Source organism: Anser cygnoides, chromosome 3 (genome assembly GCF_040182565.1).
Source record: "Anser cygnoides isolate HZ-2024a breed goose chromosome 3, Taihu_goose_T2T_genome, whole genome shotgun sequence".
Taxonomy (NCBI): domain Eukaryota; kingdom Metazoa; phylum Chordata; class Aves; order Anseriformes; family Anatidae; genus Anser; species Anser cygnoides.
The window spans coordinates 62,564,712-62,582,476 of NC_089875.1; the positions used below are offsets into that span (position 1 = coordinate 62,564,712).

The 17,765-nt window shown below is 42.6% G+C and overlaps 1 protein-coding gene across 2 annotated transcripts in view; it reads left to right on the plus strand.

The window, feature by feature from the left end:
- Positions 1-2,480: 2,480 nt before the first annotated feature.
- STX7 (syntaxin 7) overlaps positions 2,481-17,765 on the plus strand; it is a 31,769-nt gene continuing 16,484 nt past the window's right edge. Inside the window, exons 1-2 of one of the 2 annotated variants that reach the window (XM_048075765.2) lie at positions 2,481-2,636; positions 9,730-9,875. In XM_048075765.2, the coding sequence (XP_047931722.1) occupies positions 9,794-9,875 (82 nt within the window). In that variant the 5' untranslated portion in view covers positions 2,481-2,636; positions 9,730-9,793. Of the gene's footprint in view, positions 2,637-8,013; positions 8,159-9,729; positions 9,876-17,765 lie in introns of those variants that run through there. The other variant, XM_066994275.1, reaches the window with a different exon arrangement.

Here is a 17,765-nt window from a genome sequence, read left to right on the forward strand (position 1 = left end):
TGTCTGTGTATACCATGGCCTCAATGTTTTTCCCCTTCTTTCTCCAGACCTTTCCCAATTTCATATGATCAATTGATCATGCTCCAAAAGAAGCAGGGAATGTAATCTCTAAGTAGGTGAACATGTGGTTCTGAACTCAATACCCAGGTAACACTGAGGTGGGAGCTGTAGGAAATACGTCAATGGTGTGAGTTTATAAATAAAATTGTGTAGCAGCACTCCTTTCCTGCATCACTGAATATAACACTTAGAGATGGCCTCTTCACAATTCCTGCCCATATGTTACACACCAGTGAAAACACTCATATTTGCTAGCAAAAGAAATTATGCAAAAACTGAACTAATAATGCCGTTTTAGCTAAAAGGGTAAATCAGTAAAACAGAACACATTTTCCCAGTGTTGTTTTAAGGACCCAATCAATACCACTACTCAATCAATAAATAGGACTTTCTGGCTGGTCTCTTAACTGTATCTTATTTTGTATGATTCCATTATAGAGGCCATTTAAATATTTTCATAGTAAGGACAATGTTGTTATGGAAAGGTTGTTTTATAATCCAACTTCCCTCCCAATCTGTAATATCTTTGTAGTAACTGGTTACATTAAAGAATAACATCACAAACATTTTTAGTTATTAAACAATAAAAGGTGGATACTAAGTGAGCTAAGACCATGTGAGAACCAGCATTTTGTCCATAAAACACCCAGTGTCTCTAGGAAAGCATTTCCATAGAGAATGAACATTGATCTATGACTGTGTATTACCTCCAAACTACATAAAGAGGTACCAAAATGGTGATCTGCAGATAAAGCATTGTTACTGATAAAGGAACACTGCTCCATTTATTATTATTATTTTATTATTATCATTGGAAGTACATATTTGAAATGAGATAGTAAAAGGTGTATTGTTTTCTGGGGAAAACTGACAGCCCAGCTGAGGCTTCACAAAGCAGGAGTGGTCTGGCTTGGTCAATAGAGTTTTTATGACTGCAACTTGGAGATAATAATGAAGGCAAGGCCTTAATTCAGAAGGGAAGTGCATTACACTCTCATTAGTGCACCATCTAGTGGGATAATCCTGGATAATCTCCAGTGTTTCAGCAATGTGGGGGTAAATTTTCCAGTGCAGCACTAAGATCATTGCTAATCAAAATGGAATATTAAAACTAGAGTGAATTTGTATAAATTCCTGCATCAAATGAGAAGACAGGCACATCAGAAAGTTTTTTGGACATTTCCAAGCATCTATTAACTTAACTATATGTAGACCTACTAGTCTTGGAATCTACGTTGTCTGTCATTTTAGTATCCTTTGAGAAACATTAAAAACCACCTACGTAAAGGGTACTTTTTCGGACTTTTTACTTCACTGCATTGTGTTTGCATTTTATTGGACTTTATTAGTGTTTCTTGGTCACAATGTTATTAAGGTTTTCACTGCTCTAGTTATTTCTGAATATTAGCGGTGACTGAGATCTATGATGTAGCAGAAGTAAACTCCCGTGCCTGTGGTGCAGCTCCAGGGGAGGAGGAGGAGGAGTGCACCTTCCAACTTCCTCAGGCCAGGCTGGGTGTTGCAGAGGAGATGGCATTCCCTGACACCAGTACTGTGTGGTTTGCTCTGCAGCATTTAATGTGTGAGAGTATCTCATAGATTACGCAGCCCAGCCTGCGGGGCTCCGGGGAACATTCGATCCTGTAATTTTCCCTTTGAAAAACGGAGCAGGATCCAGAAGCATTCCTAGGTGCCGTGCAGGCCTAGAGGCTCATCTGTCGCTTGTTCTCCGGTAACTGGGTCAGCCCCAGGTCCCAGCTTCTGGCTCTGCCTCCCATTGCTTCAGCTTTTTTAGGCATCTTTAAACACATTTATAATTTCCCGCTCACCTTCAGCTTACTTGTAAGTGCCCACTTCCATACAGACATGGTGATCAGCACTGAAGGTCACGCACGATACTAATGTAACGACAGTGCGTGCTTGTTTCCCTGTGCACACTTTCTCCCTAACTCCTGACGCATCTTTTCCTGACCTTATACTCTCACATCCCCCTTCTTTTCCACTCATGCCAGACTGTGGTTTACAGAGAAGCTGGCAAGGTGCACGAGTGCGTTTCCTCTGTGGAGCGTCCTTCACAAGCCTGAGACTCCGTGAGGTGCAAGTACCACGAGGCCTGCCTGCTGGACATCTCTTCCCACTTGCTTAGATCGAACACTCTCTACGAGCCTACAATCAGTCAGATACATATATTTTATTTAGTTTTGATGTTAAAAAGTGGAAACCTGGGCCTTCACAGCACACGCATTGCGGGGCTGACGTTGTGTGAAGGGCAACAAGCGGGCTGCCCCCACCGCCCCACGCCCAGCCCTTCACCCGGGCGTAGGCGGCCACAGGGCAGCGCTCCCTGTTCGCAGCCTTCCTCTTCATCCCCTTCTCCTTCCTCCTCCTCCTTCCTCCTCTTCTTTCTCGGCCCTGCCCAGCCCCGCGGCCGCTCCTCCCCACGCCGCCGCCGTCATGGCGAGCCCCCGCCCAGCGCTAGGACGGGGCGGTGCAGGGCGGCCCGGCCTCGTCCTCCCCGCCCGTCCTCTCGCCGTCGCCTCAGCCGTGCCCGGGGGGACCAGGCTCGCCGGGGCCGGGTAAGGGCAGCGGGAGCGGGGCCGCGGCCGCGGCCGCCTCCGTGCCCCCTTCCCCGGGGAGCGCCGGGCGGGGGCCGCGGGCGGGCCAAAAGCAGGGCTGGGTGCTCGGCGGGGCGCCCGGCGGGCGGCCGGGGCCCGGAGCTCGCCTCTTGCCGGCTGGCAGCAGGAGCCGAGCGGGGGACGGGCACCTGCCCCGGGTCGCCATGCGCCTCGTGGGGCTGTCGCGGGGCTGAGGGGAGCAGAGCCGGGCAGCGGCGGGGTGGGAGGCAGGAAACGGGGAGCCACGGCCTGGCGGTCAGGCCTCCGGGCCGGCGTTGGCAGGGCTGAGCCGCTTGGAGCTGCCGGGGGGGAGCAGGGAGATAACAGGGGTTTTGCTCTGCCTGGCACAGAGAGAGGGGTGCTGCCTCCTGCCCGAGGCTGGGTGGTGGCATCTGGGGGTGCTCGGTGCCCTCCGAGGTGCCCTGCCCCTGGTGGGCAGGTGGAGTGGGCACTGCAGCGCCTGTGCTTCGGGTTTTTGGGTGGGTGCTGGTGGTGGAAGGCAAGGGGAAAGTTACGCTGTCCTGGTTGTACGTGTACCTTGTAAGGTTGCAAGAGGCATCTCTGGTAGCCTTACACAAAAATGCTAAGTAATGCTGCTTGGTGGCTGACATTGAAGGGAAACTCGCAAAAAATTAAAGCCGGGAGCTCTGCTTCGTCCTCAGCATCCTGGTAGGCCGCGGGGAGGCCTGCCGTGGCATCGAGTGCCATCAGGTTTTGTGCAAGGACAGCTGCTCCCTGGCTGTGGGTGATGTGAGCGTGTGGCCCAAAACGAACGAGCTGCCCCTGGGGAGGTGAGGGCATGCGGTGTGCTGTTCGGTGGTGCCGGTCTGTCCTCGGTTCCCCTTGAGGTGTTGTGTGTCTGTCTCCAGCACGAGAAGCTTGGCGCTTTGCGACAGCTCTCTGGTCCCTTCTCATCCCTCCTGTGCCCACCGCTCCGCTCACCGGTGTGATTCCAGTTCCCGGTGTTCGGCTTCCTCTTGGCTCCTAAGAAAAACGCAGTTCCCTCTGCTGTGGCATTTCCCTGAGAACTAACGTGTTATTAGGCTTGTATGTATTTACATATGCTCTTCCTCTACTTAATTCGTTATAAATATTGATGTGGATGAATTGGACAATGATAAGCATATTCTTTTTTTTTTTTTAGCCGTGTATGGTCCGATAGGTCCAATAGTATTTCAGGTTTCCATAAGTTTATTTTGCACTGGAGAGTTTTCACGCTTATGCTGTAAATGTAACTGTTACGTCTTTGTTGGAACAGAATTATTTCTAGGGAAATGACCATAGCACTGACCACTTACACAGTCTAATAATTCTTTTTTATCTTAAAAAAATAAAAATACATTTAGTCATGGTGTAAGTTTGTTTTTGATGTGTTTCAGAGTGACTAGTGAGGCAAGGCCGAGGGAGTTGGGCAGACTGGGATAGGAAGGTACCTTGTGACATCTTCTCCGTGAGTGTTGCTGCATTAGAGCAAAGCAAGTTTTAATTGAACTTTGCTTGCTTTTCTGTTTCCTCTTTGGATTTAAGCTTACTTCTACCTGAAACCAGATGATGAAAGAAAACCAGGAAAGCTTATTTATTTTAAGCAGGCAGGGAGGAATTAATTTTGGTGCTGTTTTATTTGCACGTTCATTATGCTCCATAGCTGGTTTTGTGTTACAGAAGCCCCCAGAGTGCCTCTGTGGACCAGGATTCCAGCACATCAGGAACTGTAGAACACAAAGTGGAGAATGTGCTCTGTTTCGTCAAGTATTTTAGTCCAGGTATTGGGGGGAGAAGATGCATCCAGACACAACGAACTTACCTCACTCATCCCCCCTGGAGAAAGTAGTGACAGATTTAACTCTCTGGGGTATATTACTTGGTCAGTTACTATGAGTCAGTTATGAGGATCCCTCTGGTGCTCTAGCAGGGAGTACTTACCTTACCGTATACAGTCTGTCCCTTGTACAAGAGCATTATGGTTGTTGATTTTTTTAAGTTTAATTTTACTTCATAGTTACTGCCAAGGTCAGCAAAAGATGCTCTCTAAAGAGTGTGATGTGTTTTGGGCTGCCTTAGACAGGAGCCAGAGTTGCTCTGTGGATGCATCCTGTCTCATCTCAGTATTGGGCTGGTAAAATCTGCTGAGGTGGGCTGAGCTATGCCCTAGTGTGGAAATCTTACTAACCATAGCGGTTACTGTGATACAATCTTCTATAGCTAACGTTGTGACTGTTTGGTCCAGACTGGTGTTTTTACCCTATTTGAAAGATGTAAATTTTTTTTTCCCTTTTTGGCAGAGGGTAGTTTACAAAGGAAGTCACATTTAGGAATTGTTTAGGAAAAGCTTTGTTTCTGTGACTTTGTTTAAAAAACAAAAGCACATCTAAGAAAGCCACGTGACTTGTCTTGAGATATTTAAAGGCGCAAAATCCTAATTCATATTTAAATTTTCAAACATGTTTATTGAATGCAAAGTGTAGTTTTTGCATACTGAAGGTTAAAGATCCATGTAAACATCTCTAGGTCCTGATCCTAAAGTATTGCTTAAATAGTAAAATCACTGCTTAAATGTTCTTTATCTTGATGTTGTGTATTGGTAACTTTTGTAGGAGAAGAAAAACTGTTAGAATATCTGAAGGAGAAAATACAAAGCGAATCCGTTTTGTATAAGATGCTTATTAACTGTAGCTGACCAGAGCCTGTAGTGGAGTTGGTGATGGCTGCTGAGCTCCAGGGCATCCTCTGCTCATCAGATCACATCATTTTGTCCTGAGGAAGCTTTCAAGGATGGCACCAGGGAGCTGCTTGGTTGTGGAGTTCCCACTTCTTTGTCTGGTCAGCAGAAAGAAGTCTCTGCAATCAGCAGTGATCTTACTGGAAATAGCCAAGAGAAAAATGGATTTTTTCTATGCCCGATGAACACTTTTCTAGAAAGCAAGTCAATAGTAAGGTGCATTAGTTGGTTGGGATAGCGGGAGTGACTGTGATAAGTAGGAACTCGTTAATGTAGAAATTAGGAAAAATATTTACTGATCCTTTGAATTCTTTAAATTTCATGTATGTACAGCAAGGTATTGCTTCAAGCAGCAAGTGTTCTGATTCTTTTTTTTTTTTCCCACGTGTATCAGCAGACTCAGTTCTTTGGACTTTTTTCAGAGGTTTGACGAGCCTCATTGCCTCTAAGCATGTTCACAATCAGAAACAAAGATGGCAAGCAGAAGATAAAAGGTACAATCAAAGGCTCGTACCAGGCTGAAACTTTTAGAGGAACTGAAGACTACCACAAGTGTAGCTGTGTTCCAGTTTGAATGCAAAGTGTACTTCCCTGATCTGCACCATGTTATTAGTTCCCATTTAAAAAGTCATGCAAGCAGTAATATCAAAATGCTTCATGATGGAGTAGTTAAATATTGTGGAACCGAAAAGGGATAATTTCTATGGAAATGCAGTCTTGATGAAGGCTCCTGTTGTCGTTGTCTAGAAGGAAGTGCTTGGTACGTGTTTGTTTTTTTTCCCTGGTGGTTGAAATCCTGACCCTTGCCATTGGCAGGACTCCCCTTGACTTCCCAGGCTCAGCTATCGGTGCTTTCAGAGGGGTGTGAGTAACTCTGGGTTAACAAGTGAAGGGCGCATGAGTGGAGGTGGGGGGTCGGTCAGTTCGGACGCCTGAGTTGCGGTAACTAGAATGAGGAAGAAGCTCGCACTTCCCGTTTGTGGGTGTGTTTTTTTTGAGGGGGGTGGGGGCTGCTTTTTGTTTTAAATAAAAGTAAATACAAAATTTTCCATGCCTTTGGGCTGTCCTGTGGCTGGGAAGTGATGAAAGCTGATGGCTGACCACTTAACCCCTCTTTCTAGTCTGTTCCCCAGACTTGTCAGAGACCAGGAGCTTACCCTACCACCAACTCGAGGTATTCCTGTGCTCTGGAATACCACTGCGGGTGGAAGAGTTGGTATGGGTTAAGACAGCAGTGAATTCACACTGCTACCCTACAACGTGACTATAAATCTTGGTTAAAATAAGTGTGTTTTTCCTTGCCTGACTTAACGCCCTTCCTTTTTCATTTTACTGTAACTTTTTCAAATGACTGAGTGGACTTCCCAAAGAAGCAACTTGAGAAACTGTAAGAATATTAGCACTTTAGATACACGATTGCTTTGTTAGAAATATTTTCACGCTACTTGCTCTTGTTATGTCAAAAGCCAAAGCTGCTTCAGGTTGCCTAGAAGCAGAAGGCTTTTTAAATACCAAGTTCCATTTAGAAAATACAAATGAATTGTGTCAACTGTTATCGTTTTGTGCGTTGTTAAAATGAGAACTATAGAAATAGCAATGGAGACTGTTCAGCTAACAGTTACAAGTGGGTCAGAGACTCAGTACTATACAGCGTAGTCTGATTACAGTTGTAATTTTACTCCTCTCACCTGTTCTAGGTAGGGTGCTGTTTCTTCGTTAGAGAAGACTACATATGCTAACCTCTATCCTGTGGACTTCACAGTATTATCATCTGAACATCCTCTCATTATGTGTTGTGTTTGGCTGCCCAGCTGTGTAGTCAGAAAGCTGAAAAGCTTCAAGCCTTGTGTGTTGTATAATCTGTACATTCGATGGAGCACCACAGTAAAGGGCAGTGCAGCTTGTTTAAAGATACCTCAAGTCAGCTGTAGAAATTTTCAGGACAAAAAAAGTCAAGTACTTTCCTTTTGTCAACGCTTGAATGGCTGAAAAAAAAAATGTTACATGCAGCTGCCTGGTGAATACATATGTGAGGGGAGAAAAAACAACCCTAGAGCTCTGTTTCAGTTCTGCAATGTTTTTGCACAAGATGATTGGTCTCTTGCTGGCTCTTCTGCTCAGCAACTGCATTCTAATGTTTAACTTTTAACATTAAATATAATATTTAACTAAAAAGTATTTTTAGCCAGTACTGGCATTCCAGTTAGCATGCTGCTAACGTGTTTAGAAACAGTTGTAACTTCTAAAAGGAAAAAGCAGTGTCAACACTTTGGAGAATTTCTCTTTTTTTGAACTGACATCTTTTAGGTGGCTTATTTGGATTTTATGTCTATGATTGACTAAGTAAAGAACTTCTGTCATTTTAGTGGGAAATACGACGTACTAAGGTGCGGAGCCACTCGCATGGAGTTTCCAAAGAGAACAAGGGTTGTTATACTAACTTTGGTCCAGACAAGTGGGATTTAGGCTGTCTGACTTCAAGCTTTAGCCTGTGACCCAAAATAACGAATCTGCATGTAGTACAGACTAAGATAGGAACTACACTGCAGAGAGGCAGAGTGACTTGTGGGTGACTGTACAGCAAATCTGTAGAAGAATGCAAATACTCTTGCTGTCTCTTCGTCTGCAACCAGATTGTTTATTGCTAGGGGATACTTCAGGGCCTGAAGCCTCCAAACAGGAATTGGGACTCTGGTGCAGCAGCCTTTTCAAAGACATGGAGGGTTTGTCTGCACGGTAGCAGCAGCTCATTCATCTAGCACAGGTAACGTACCCTGCAGGGCAGCACGTGCGAGCCAGACCTCTGTAGTTGTATCCGCAACGCAGTTCTGGCATGGGATGTTTCGTGGGGCTGACCAGTGCAACCTCTTGGCAGCTCTGCCAGAAACGGTGAACACAGGAAGGTTTGGTTTTCTTTCACCTACAGCTGCTCTCACGGACAGTGGTATGAGAACAGGGGTATTGCTGCACTGTATTAATACACGGCATTTCCAAAGGTGAAAAAAGTTAGATTTGGCAACAAGCATTGTTAGTTTGTTGTGTTGTGCCTTTTTTTTTTTTTTAAGTTCATAAGGACTTGAGTGACTTCAGTTTGCAAACTGTAAAGCCAGTTGGCAAGTCAGTTGGCTTTCTCACTCTGTTTTAGCAGTGCCTTTTAATGAGAAGCTGGTAGCCCAGGAGAAGAGTGCTTTGCATGGAAGGCGCACGGTCTGGGTCAAACTGGAAATGCAGGGAACTGTCAAGGTTAAAACGTTGAACTAGCGAATGTGATGTGCGGGAGATTGGAAAGGGTGAAATAAACTAAGCGTGACCTGTCTGAAATTGTGGGTTTGCGTTGGATGCACATATGCTTGATTAGTCTGTGTCCTCACTGCAGAGTAGATGCAGTGGAAATTGCCAGTTTCAATTTGCACATGTATCCTCAGCTAATTTGGATTTAGAGCATCATTGAATTTGGGCTGGAACTTGGCCTGTGATGAACGAAAGCAGACTAGGATGTTTCCAGTTAGTTACATGCTGTATATTTGTATGTGTGCCCTTTTAGGGCAAACATATTTGTAAGTATATTTGTGTTACTGAATTTTGGCCTTTTAAAATAAGATATGATAATTCTAGGTGCAAAAAACACCACTACAAATGAATTTGCATAGGCAGGCTGTAGAAAAATGAGTTCATCTTGAGAAACACAGCAGCTGAAAAGGTATAAAATAGCAATTCACAGAGTTCAGGTGAAACTGATTACAGCTAAAACTGAAATTGATAAAGTCATTGGCCTTAGGAGGACACAGGCCTCATTCACGCTGATGCCTCGTAAGAAAATGTCATTGTTTTTCCCAGCAGTTTAACATGCTGTGTTGTGTTGGTGGGATAAGTGATATATGGTGTGGAAATAACCATGCAATTGGTTTGGGGCATAATTCATCAGAGGCTATGGCATTCACAGAATAAAAGTTCAACTTTTTCTGTAATGGCAATAAAGAAAAACACATACTTTTTCTTTGCTTAGACTGGGGAAAACGTTAGAAGTTTGACAACAGAAGTAGTTTCTGTGATGTAGCTGATGTAGAGTAATTGCAGATCTTAAGCTGTGAATATCAATAAACTTAATAGTAGGTTGTCTTACTGTAGGAAATTCTAAAAGGATGTCGTGTCACATTCTTATTTAGCACTTAAGTTTTGTTGAATTCTGTTTTGAAGTACTCTGTTGCAGAAGAGGATAAACATTAGTATATGGAGTTTTCTTTAATCTTTTCCTCTGTATTTTTATTTATGCTAATGAAGACCCTTGCGAGTGAATGAGCAGAACATAACTCTCTTTTCTGGGTGCGATTTTAGGTGTCCTTAACGGGTGGAGAGCCATTCCCATCGTGGATGATCTTGACAGTAAATCTCCTCAGCCATGTCGTACAGCGCCGGCTTTGTGGATCCTAATCAGCTAGCCCAGCGCATAACTTCTAACATCCAGAAGATCACACAATGCTGTAAGTTGAATTTATGCACGTTGATGTGAAACTTTAATAGTGGTGCCCCACGTTCTATATTAGTTTCTCAGATTCATTCATGGGAATTCACTCCTTGACCTCACCTGCTCATTTGACGTGTTTGTGGCACACCACAAAGCAGATGGAGTCCTTCAGATGTGTGGTTAAGTGTGATGTGTACCGGAGAAGTGTAGCATCACTCTGTATTCACAGAGTGAATGTATAATCAGTAAGACAGCTGCTGGTAAAAAGCCAGTTTTGTTCTGGCCAGTTACATGGCACCTTAAGCTTGTAGGCTGGGGTGTTTGCTGCACAAGGATTGCATCAAATATTTGCTGGAGCTTGAAGTGCCTATCAGGGACCGAAGGCATGGCCTTACAGCTTGTCCTTGGAAGTACATATCTAATATGCGAGTAAGGTTATGCAAGTGTTAACACGCTTTGCTCAGACTCATGCCACCTAACTAAGGTGTTAGAGTTAAGTTAGGGCATGTAGGGTTCTCAGTTGTTTCCCCGTTTCTCCATTTTCCATTATATCTTTCTTTGATAGGTTTATTTTATATGAAAAGTAAATATAAATTGATTTTGCAAGTCATGCAAAGAGTACTGTTTGTCATAAGGGAGCTAGCCATCACCAGCTAGGTTTTGGCGTGCATGGTTGTAAAGTTTTGAAGGACTTCATGTGCGTGTAGAATTAAAACTTCAGATTAAGTCTGATCAGTTAAGCGTATCAGTTTTAATAAAAACTTTGATCTTTGTTTTGCTAGACAAGTTATAGGAGTTGGTACTTGTAGCACAGGTTGGTGACACTGGTTGGGCTGAAATAATTTCTTTAAATCTTGATTTCTTAAGTCATTAAATCTTTTAGGAAGAAAAAATGTAGTTTTGCCTTATTGAAAAGTTTCTGTACGTTAGTCTTCTGTACATTAGGGTTCTGTTTCCTCAACTAAAAATTGGCTCTGTAAGCCCTTGTGCTTTATTTCCTGAAATCTTCTCAGTCAGTTCTGTAGTCTTTCACTTCACAGCATCATGGCTTCTAACTTCATCCTCCAGAGGCAGCTTCTAGCCTGTGGCGGACACATTCATTTTTATTTTTTTTTTAAACTTTCCCCTCAATTATCTACTTGTTTTCAGATTGGGTTGTCTAAGGGCTTGAATACTTTTTTAGCTATTATTAATATTAGCTGTATTCCTGATTTAGGCAATACTGTGCTTCAGAGGTTTCATGATACAACAGTTTTATAGGAAGCAGCATTAGCTGGAATTAAAATCTTTACAGTAGTACTTTACAACTTCTAAGTTGAATTAGTTAGCCCTGCCAAAAGTAATAAATTTGATCTGGTTCTTGGTTAACTGGTTTTAATATACCATACATATAAAAGATCAAAAGCATATATTAAATATCAAGCACTTCATAATGCATCTGCATGCTGCTGCTGTTATATAGATACTTGTGTTCCTTACCTTCTTTCTTTCCTAATTCTATAGCCCACTGTTACTGATCAACAAAGGTCTGTGCTGGTTAAGCATACCAGTAATGAAATCAGTTGGAAGTATTGTTTTTGGTTTGGGTTGTTCTCTGTTAATGGAGAGGACCATTTAAATCAGGTAACAGCTGGGTTAGCTTAGCACCCTTTTAACTTTAAGGAACAGATTTGTATTGATCTGTTGATCCAACCATGCAGTTGATTTATGTTGAAAGTGTGTTAGGAGTTGTAGATTGCTTTTGCCTTGAATAAGCTGCTGGTAAACTGGTACAGTTGATGCTGGTTGTAATAGGCTCTCTGAGCTTCTTTGGGGAAGAGTGCACTGGTTGGTGATTTTTAAGGACCCTGAAGGTATAAACTCTCTTGGAAACTTCAGCCAGGAAGGCAGCTGGATGTGTTTGGGATCCCAACTTCTAGAGGGTTCTATGAAAAGATTCATTCAGCTGTTCTTTAGAGAGCAAGGATCCTTGCTCTGTTTTACATTTCCAACGCTTCTGTAGAAACAAGTGATTATAATATCCCATAGCAACATCTGGGGAGTGGAGTCTACTTTCCTCAGCCTGAAAAGATTCAAACTCATGTTTTGCCTATCAGCACTGCCTGTAAGCTGAGAGTGAAGGAACCAGTCCGGAGTGTTTCTCCATGCTGTTTGTTAAAAGCAGCTGGAATTGCAAAAATCAAGGCTTCAAGGCTCTCTTTGGTATTCGGTGCCGAGCGGCAGGCCTTAGGCAGAAGAGGCAGAGAGGTACAGAGCTCCAACCTGTCTGGTTTGTAAGTGGTGAACCTATTATCAAGGTTTTTTAATCAGTTTATTGAAGGAGACAGAACTTTTTTTATTGAATGACAGAACTTGGTTTCATAGGTCACACTCTCACTTATGTGGCAGCATAATGACAGCTTCTATAACTTAAAGAAAATCTTTCTGTCTTCCTTCAGGATGTACCACTCTCAAATACTTTGTGTTCGTCGCTTGTGTACTGCAACAGGATAGACAAGGGAAGAGAGTAATATACAGAAGCAAGACAAGCTAACAAAAAAAATATTTCTTTATGGCAAACCAAGTCCCGCCTGCTTACAGATCTGTTTTTGCCAGGGATATAGGGATATAATAGGGATATGCCTATTAAGGTGAGAGCATTGAGGCTATGTAGTGATTTTATTTTATTTTTTTCCTCAGTACAAAAGGAAATCTGGTCTTTCAGCAAATGGAAACTTGAGAGTAAAATAAGTAAAACAAAAAGCCTAATTTAAAAGCTTTAAAATATGTTTATTTCAGGCTTCCTGCAAGTGCGAAGATGAAGGTCAACAGTTCTTTGAATCTGACAGAATAAATTTTTTGTGTGTAGCAAAAAGACGGAAAACATTTGGTTTTAAAACAAGCTCTAAATAGGAGCAGATTGGGAGTTGCATTAATTTACAAGGGCGGTTGCACAGCTGTAAGAGTAGGGAAGATAGGATTGAAGGAGTAGGTGCCCCTTCTCCTTAGCTGGAAAGATTTGACTCATGGATCTGTGACAGGGACTATGCAAGATGAAGTAGCTAGCTGTGGGTTTTGTGTGGTTTTTTGTTTTTGTTTTTTTTTTCCCCACATTCTTCTCAAGTCTCTGTCCTCTGTATGGGTCGAAGAGGAAGCAGACTCCTGTGCTTTTGCTTTACTCCTAAGTTGTGTGGTGATGGTTTTTTTTTTTTTTTTTTTTTTTTTTTTCCCACAGAGCTACAAAATTCTGTACAATCCCCAAAGACCAAGAATAGCACAGGCTACATAGGTAACTACTGTGGCTCCACTGATGTCTGCAAACTGGGTTTAGGAGCTGTTGCTTGCAGTAGAAGCAGTATGCTGCATTTTGATAGAGAGCACAAAACAAAGCCTGGTGTTGATAAAACACAGCCGGTCTTTGAGTTAGGGGAATTTCCGGTATAGAAGCTAATCAAACGGTTACAGAACTCACACCAGCTCAGCTGAAGCACTCATATTCCCTCACTGCTTCTCCCTTCCCAGCTCCCCAGATTTATAAAGGTCGTGGTAGGGTTTTGCTCAACAGTAGCTGTGAAGTCAGTAAGAATGTCATAATCTACCCTTGCTTGGTTCTGACAAGGTCAGCGATAGAGTATTTGACTTGTTCGTGTACACTGAAAATCAGCCCTGCTGGAGAAGCACGTGCTCAGCATACTAAAAATGATTTAAAAATAATAATAGTAGTCATTCGGTAGCCAAAATCACATATGGCTAGGGCGAGTCTGTCTGGCTTTGAGAGATTCTTTCTCATAAAGACTGTCGCTTTCAGCTGACTACTTATTTTCTGTTTGTTGAGGCAGCACAATCATCAATTCGCATAAAACACATTCCCAAAAGGTCAACCTCAACCAGCAGAGATCGCCTTCTGTGATTCTTTTATCTTGTGATGCCTCTCCTGTCTCCTGTCTAATTTCTGTTGCATCCCAAGCATTCCGTAAGCCAGTATTTTCACTGGATGTTGTTAAAATGGGAGCTGAATTAAATGCATCATATGACTTTCCATTTTGCTTTATGTAACTGTAGAAAATCATAACCATAGATTAAGCCCTGAGGAATATTAGAGTTCTGTTATATGCCTCTTACAGGCTGAAACATTCATGAGAAACTATTTCTTCCACCATGTTTGTATCACCAGCAGACTCACACGATTATTTTTCAGCTAAAGAAGGATGCAGATGACCAAGTGAAAGGTAAATAAAATCACCGAGGTGTTGAAATCACAGCCTGTAAGAAAACAGAATTCTGTTTTGTCTATGTGTACAGTGTGGTTTTGTACAGGTGTGGTTTTAAAGCAAGTAGAGCTTGCTGAGACTATAACAATGGCATTGCTACAAATTTCCAACTAGCTGCAGTTAATGAGAACTGGACTTTGTGGGAATTAGTTGAAATATACCTTTTTTTATTGTTCTTGCTGTCATTAGGAAGATTTCTTGGATCTAGGGTGAAATTTCACTCTTTAACCAATTTCAGTAAAACCTGGAAAAGGCTGTTCACTTGGGGGGGGGGTTAAACAGCTGTTACAATCCTTTTCATTTCCTTTTGTGGTCTTTTCCAAGGCTGAGGAATTGAACTTGAATCTGCTATATCCAAATCATAACCTGAACATAGAGGGTAGGAGGAGGAGGAGGAATTCAGATACTTCAGATCTTCCTAAATGTGCTTCTTTATGTAATGAGGTGAAGTCATGAAGCCTCACAGTTCTTTTAGAAGTAAACCATCTCTGAAAACTTTAAGCATGAATTGTGTGTGCTGTTCCTAGAGGCTTTGTTCTGTGTAAAGTAGCTTATACATTTGAAGTAGTATGTCTAACAGATGTCTTTACAGATTTGGAGAGTGTTGTTGTTGTTTTATCTTGTTTGTTAAAATATTATGGCTCTGTGGGGAAAATGGCATATGAAACTGTGTGTTATGTGGATGACTGCACAAGAGGGACAGGGATTTATTTATGTTGGTAGCAGAGTAGAGTGAAAAATGGATCTTCCATGTACACCCCAGAGCACTATTTGTGTCAGTATGTGCAGAAAAGGCAGAACTTGCCTTGTCCTACATTGTTTTACTGTGCTGTAATTGACTAGTTTGGGGAAGAAAGGTCTCTGTAAATTAAGCCATTTTAGTTTGGAAGTGATTTAAATAGTGATTGTAAAATCACTGTGCAATTGCAAACAGCACTATGATCAGTGGAGACATTTGCAATTTTGTCTGAGCAACTTGTTCCAGCAGGTCAGTGTCTTCCTTGTGCTGGGCTCCTCATGCTCCTTCCTATCTCTTGACACCCAATTTTCAGAGCCTCAGGTAGGTAAAATACTTCATCCAGTTCAATTCTGTTGGATTTTCCTCCTTGTGGGCAAGAATAGAGGAGCATACATGGCAGTTTGGTTATCGAGAGAGCCCTCTATCAAATGTCCTATAAAGCTGGTGTGCAATATGCTGCCCATCTGTAAGGGTTCCGAATAAACCCAGGTCAGTGGTTGACTATAATTGTCCTCCTGAGTGACAGCTATTTCCTTGTGTAGGCCAGGCGATGATGTTGCGTGTCCCTGCTTCCATGTCGATGCCTGAGTAAGGTTCCTGTGTTAATGGCCTGACCTCTTAATGAACAAGCTTTCTTTGCTTAGGTGGGTTGGGGTTATGGTGTTTGTGCAGCTATGGTACGCTGCAGAATCGTGCATCACTTACAAAACAAATTATTCTTCAGAGAAAAGTTCGGACTTTGGGGTTTCAGGGAGTTTCCAGGGAGAATTTAGGATATGAATACAAAGTGATTACAACTTGGTTTAATGACTTCCCCTCAGCTGAGCTGTAATAATTGATCACATGGTCAGATATTGTTTACTTAAACAATGTGCATTTAGTGTGCTCTACACCCACATTAGAAGAACAGGCATTACTTCAATCCCATGTGTCAGTTTCTCTGTAAGACCATTAGAAATGCTGGTACTCTAGCATGAAATGATTACAGTTGAACTGAAAGAATTGAAGGCAGATCCTGAACTCCAGACACTGCTACTTATGTTTCTGGTCACTTGGGGGCACGATTCTATTTAGAAATGTGAGAAGCTAATAAAACCTAACAGGAAAGGGTACAAGACTTAGTGTTTTCTCACTCTTTTGTACCAACGAAGTCCTCAGCACTTAGAGCTCTGAGGACAATCTTCATTTCATTCCTCATTTGATTACATAAATACCTCAGGTACTGTTCCTCTGCACTGATGTATTACTCTGTTTTAAAATAATCAGTGTAGTACATTCAGTTAAGACAGAATTAAATAAATAACTTGAAATCAAATTGCTGACTTTTAGCTAATTGCAATTAAGTATGCTCTTGGAGAGGGTGAGTTGTTTTTTATTAGGTTAGGGGTTTTTTGTCTTTAATTCCTCTGTTGAACTTTTACTCCAGGCTAAAGTAGGGTTAGCAAGGTGTATGGCACAGGAGCGTTATGGTTTACTTAAAATCTTCAGTAAAAGTGAACTACACTAATAGTTCTAAAGAGGTACTTCTGCTCATTGCAGAAGACTCCAATATGCTGATTTTATTGCAACTACGCCAGGTTGTTTGTTATATGTAACAGCGTTTATAAAAGGTCAATCCACAAACGTTTTTGCAGTGTCTGTCCTTAGTCAAGTAGTTTCAGTCAAAGCACAGAAGGAAAACGCATTGAATTGGATTTGAATAAATTGAGGAAGTCTGTCACCCCCAAGCAAAAGCTAAACAGTTTGTAGTGGTGTCATTTTTACAGTTAATTCTCCTATTCCAATAACGTGCTCTGAAGTGACTCCGGAACTGATTGGATTACACGCAGTCTGTAACCAGGTGTGCTGTTTGTTGACTCCCTTGTTCAACTGGGAACGAGTAGGTGATTTCTTCATAGGTACCCAGCCAATGTGTGTAAGATCTTTGACAATGCATTTCTGAAAGGTAAGCGTGCTGCTGTTGTATACTGTGCTTATTTGCCATATGAAGCCATAGCTGAGCCAGAGCCTCATGTGGAGCACTTTCCCTTTTGTGTGTACGAAGGAGTGATTTGCTGATCCTGTTTATTCTCTTTGGGCTCAGGAGCTAGAATAATAACTGAAAATCAATGACTTTAAATCTCCACTGCTAGTTTTAGTCCTTCTGGATTTAGATCTATGGTCTCTTTGCAGTGACTAAAACCCAATCTGTCCCTTCTCAAGTAAAAGTGGCGGGGGGGAGACCCCTCACTATTACAGCTCACATTCAGGAGCAGCTGTAGGTGCTGGCTGAAACAGCTCTCCTTCTTCCTGTGACGGGTCCCAGGCGTTGCTGTCCTGCAGTACAGATTTCGTTGTACCTGCCCTGCCTGCTTGGCTGGTTGTTGTCCTCTTTGTAGGCTGATATGTGGTGTTTACTGCTCGTGCTTTTTCCGTGCATGCCCAGTGGGCGCTGCACTTCCTGTGGAATCATTAGGCAGTAGCTTTATTAAATCGGGCAATGTGGTTGTTCAGGCTTGGACTGTAGCACTTAGGGAAATTGCTGCTCCGTGGCTAAAATGCAGTCTTGTATGATCCAAATAAGAAGTGAGTTTCAGGCTGCAAAGTGGTAATAAGCAGCACTTATTAAGTAAATTTTTTCCCCCAATTTCACGCTTCTCTGTTGTGGCTTCATTTTAAGGATTCTGTGGGCTGTGTGTTGATTCACCTCACTCTTCAGCTGTGAGGCTGCAACAAGGTGAAGATGTTCACGGCCAATTGAGGGTTTTAAAGTTTGGTTTTCTAAATGTTAAACTGAGTAACATGAAACTGAATGGGAAGGTGGCTGATCATGGGTAAGTTGGGAAGGCATCTCTCCTGTAGTTGGAGTTATTGGTTAGTGCTCCAAGTCAGGACCATCATCTGTTTCCCTTGTCTCATGCTAGGAGATGAGTGTAGT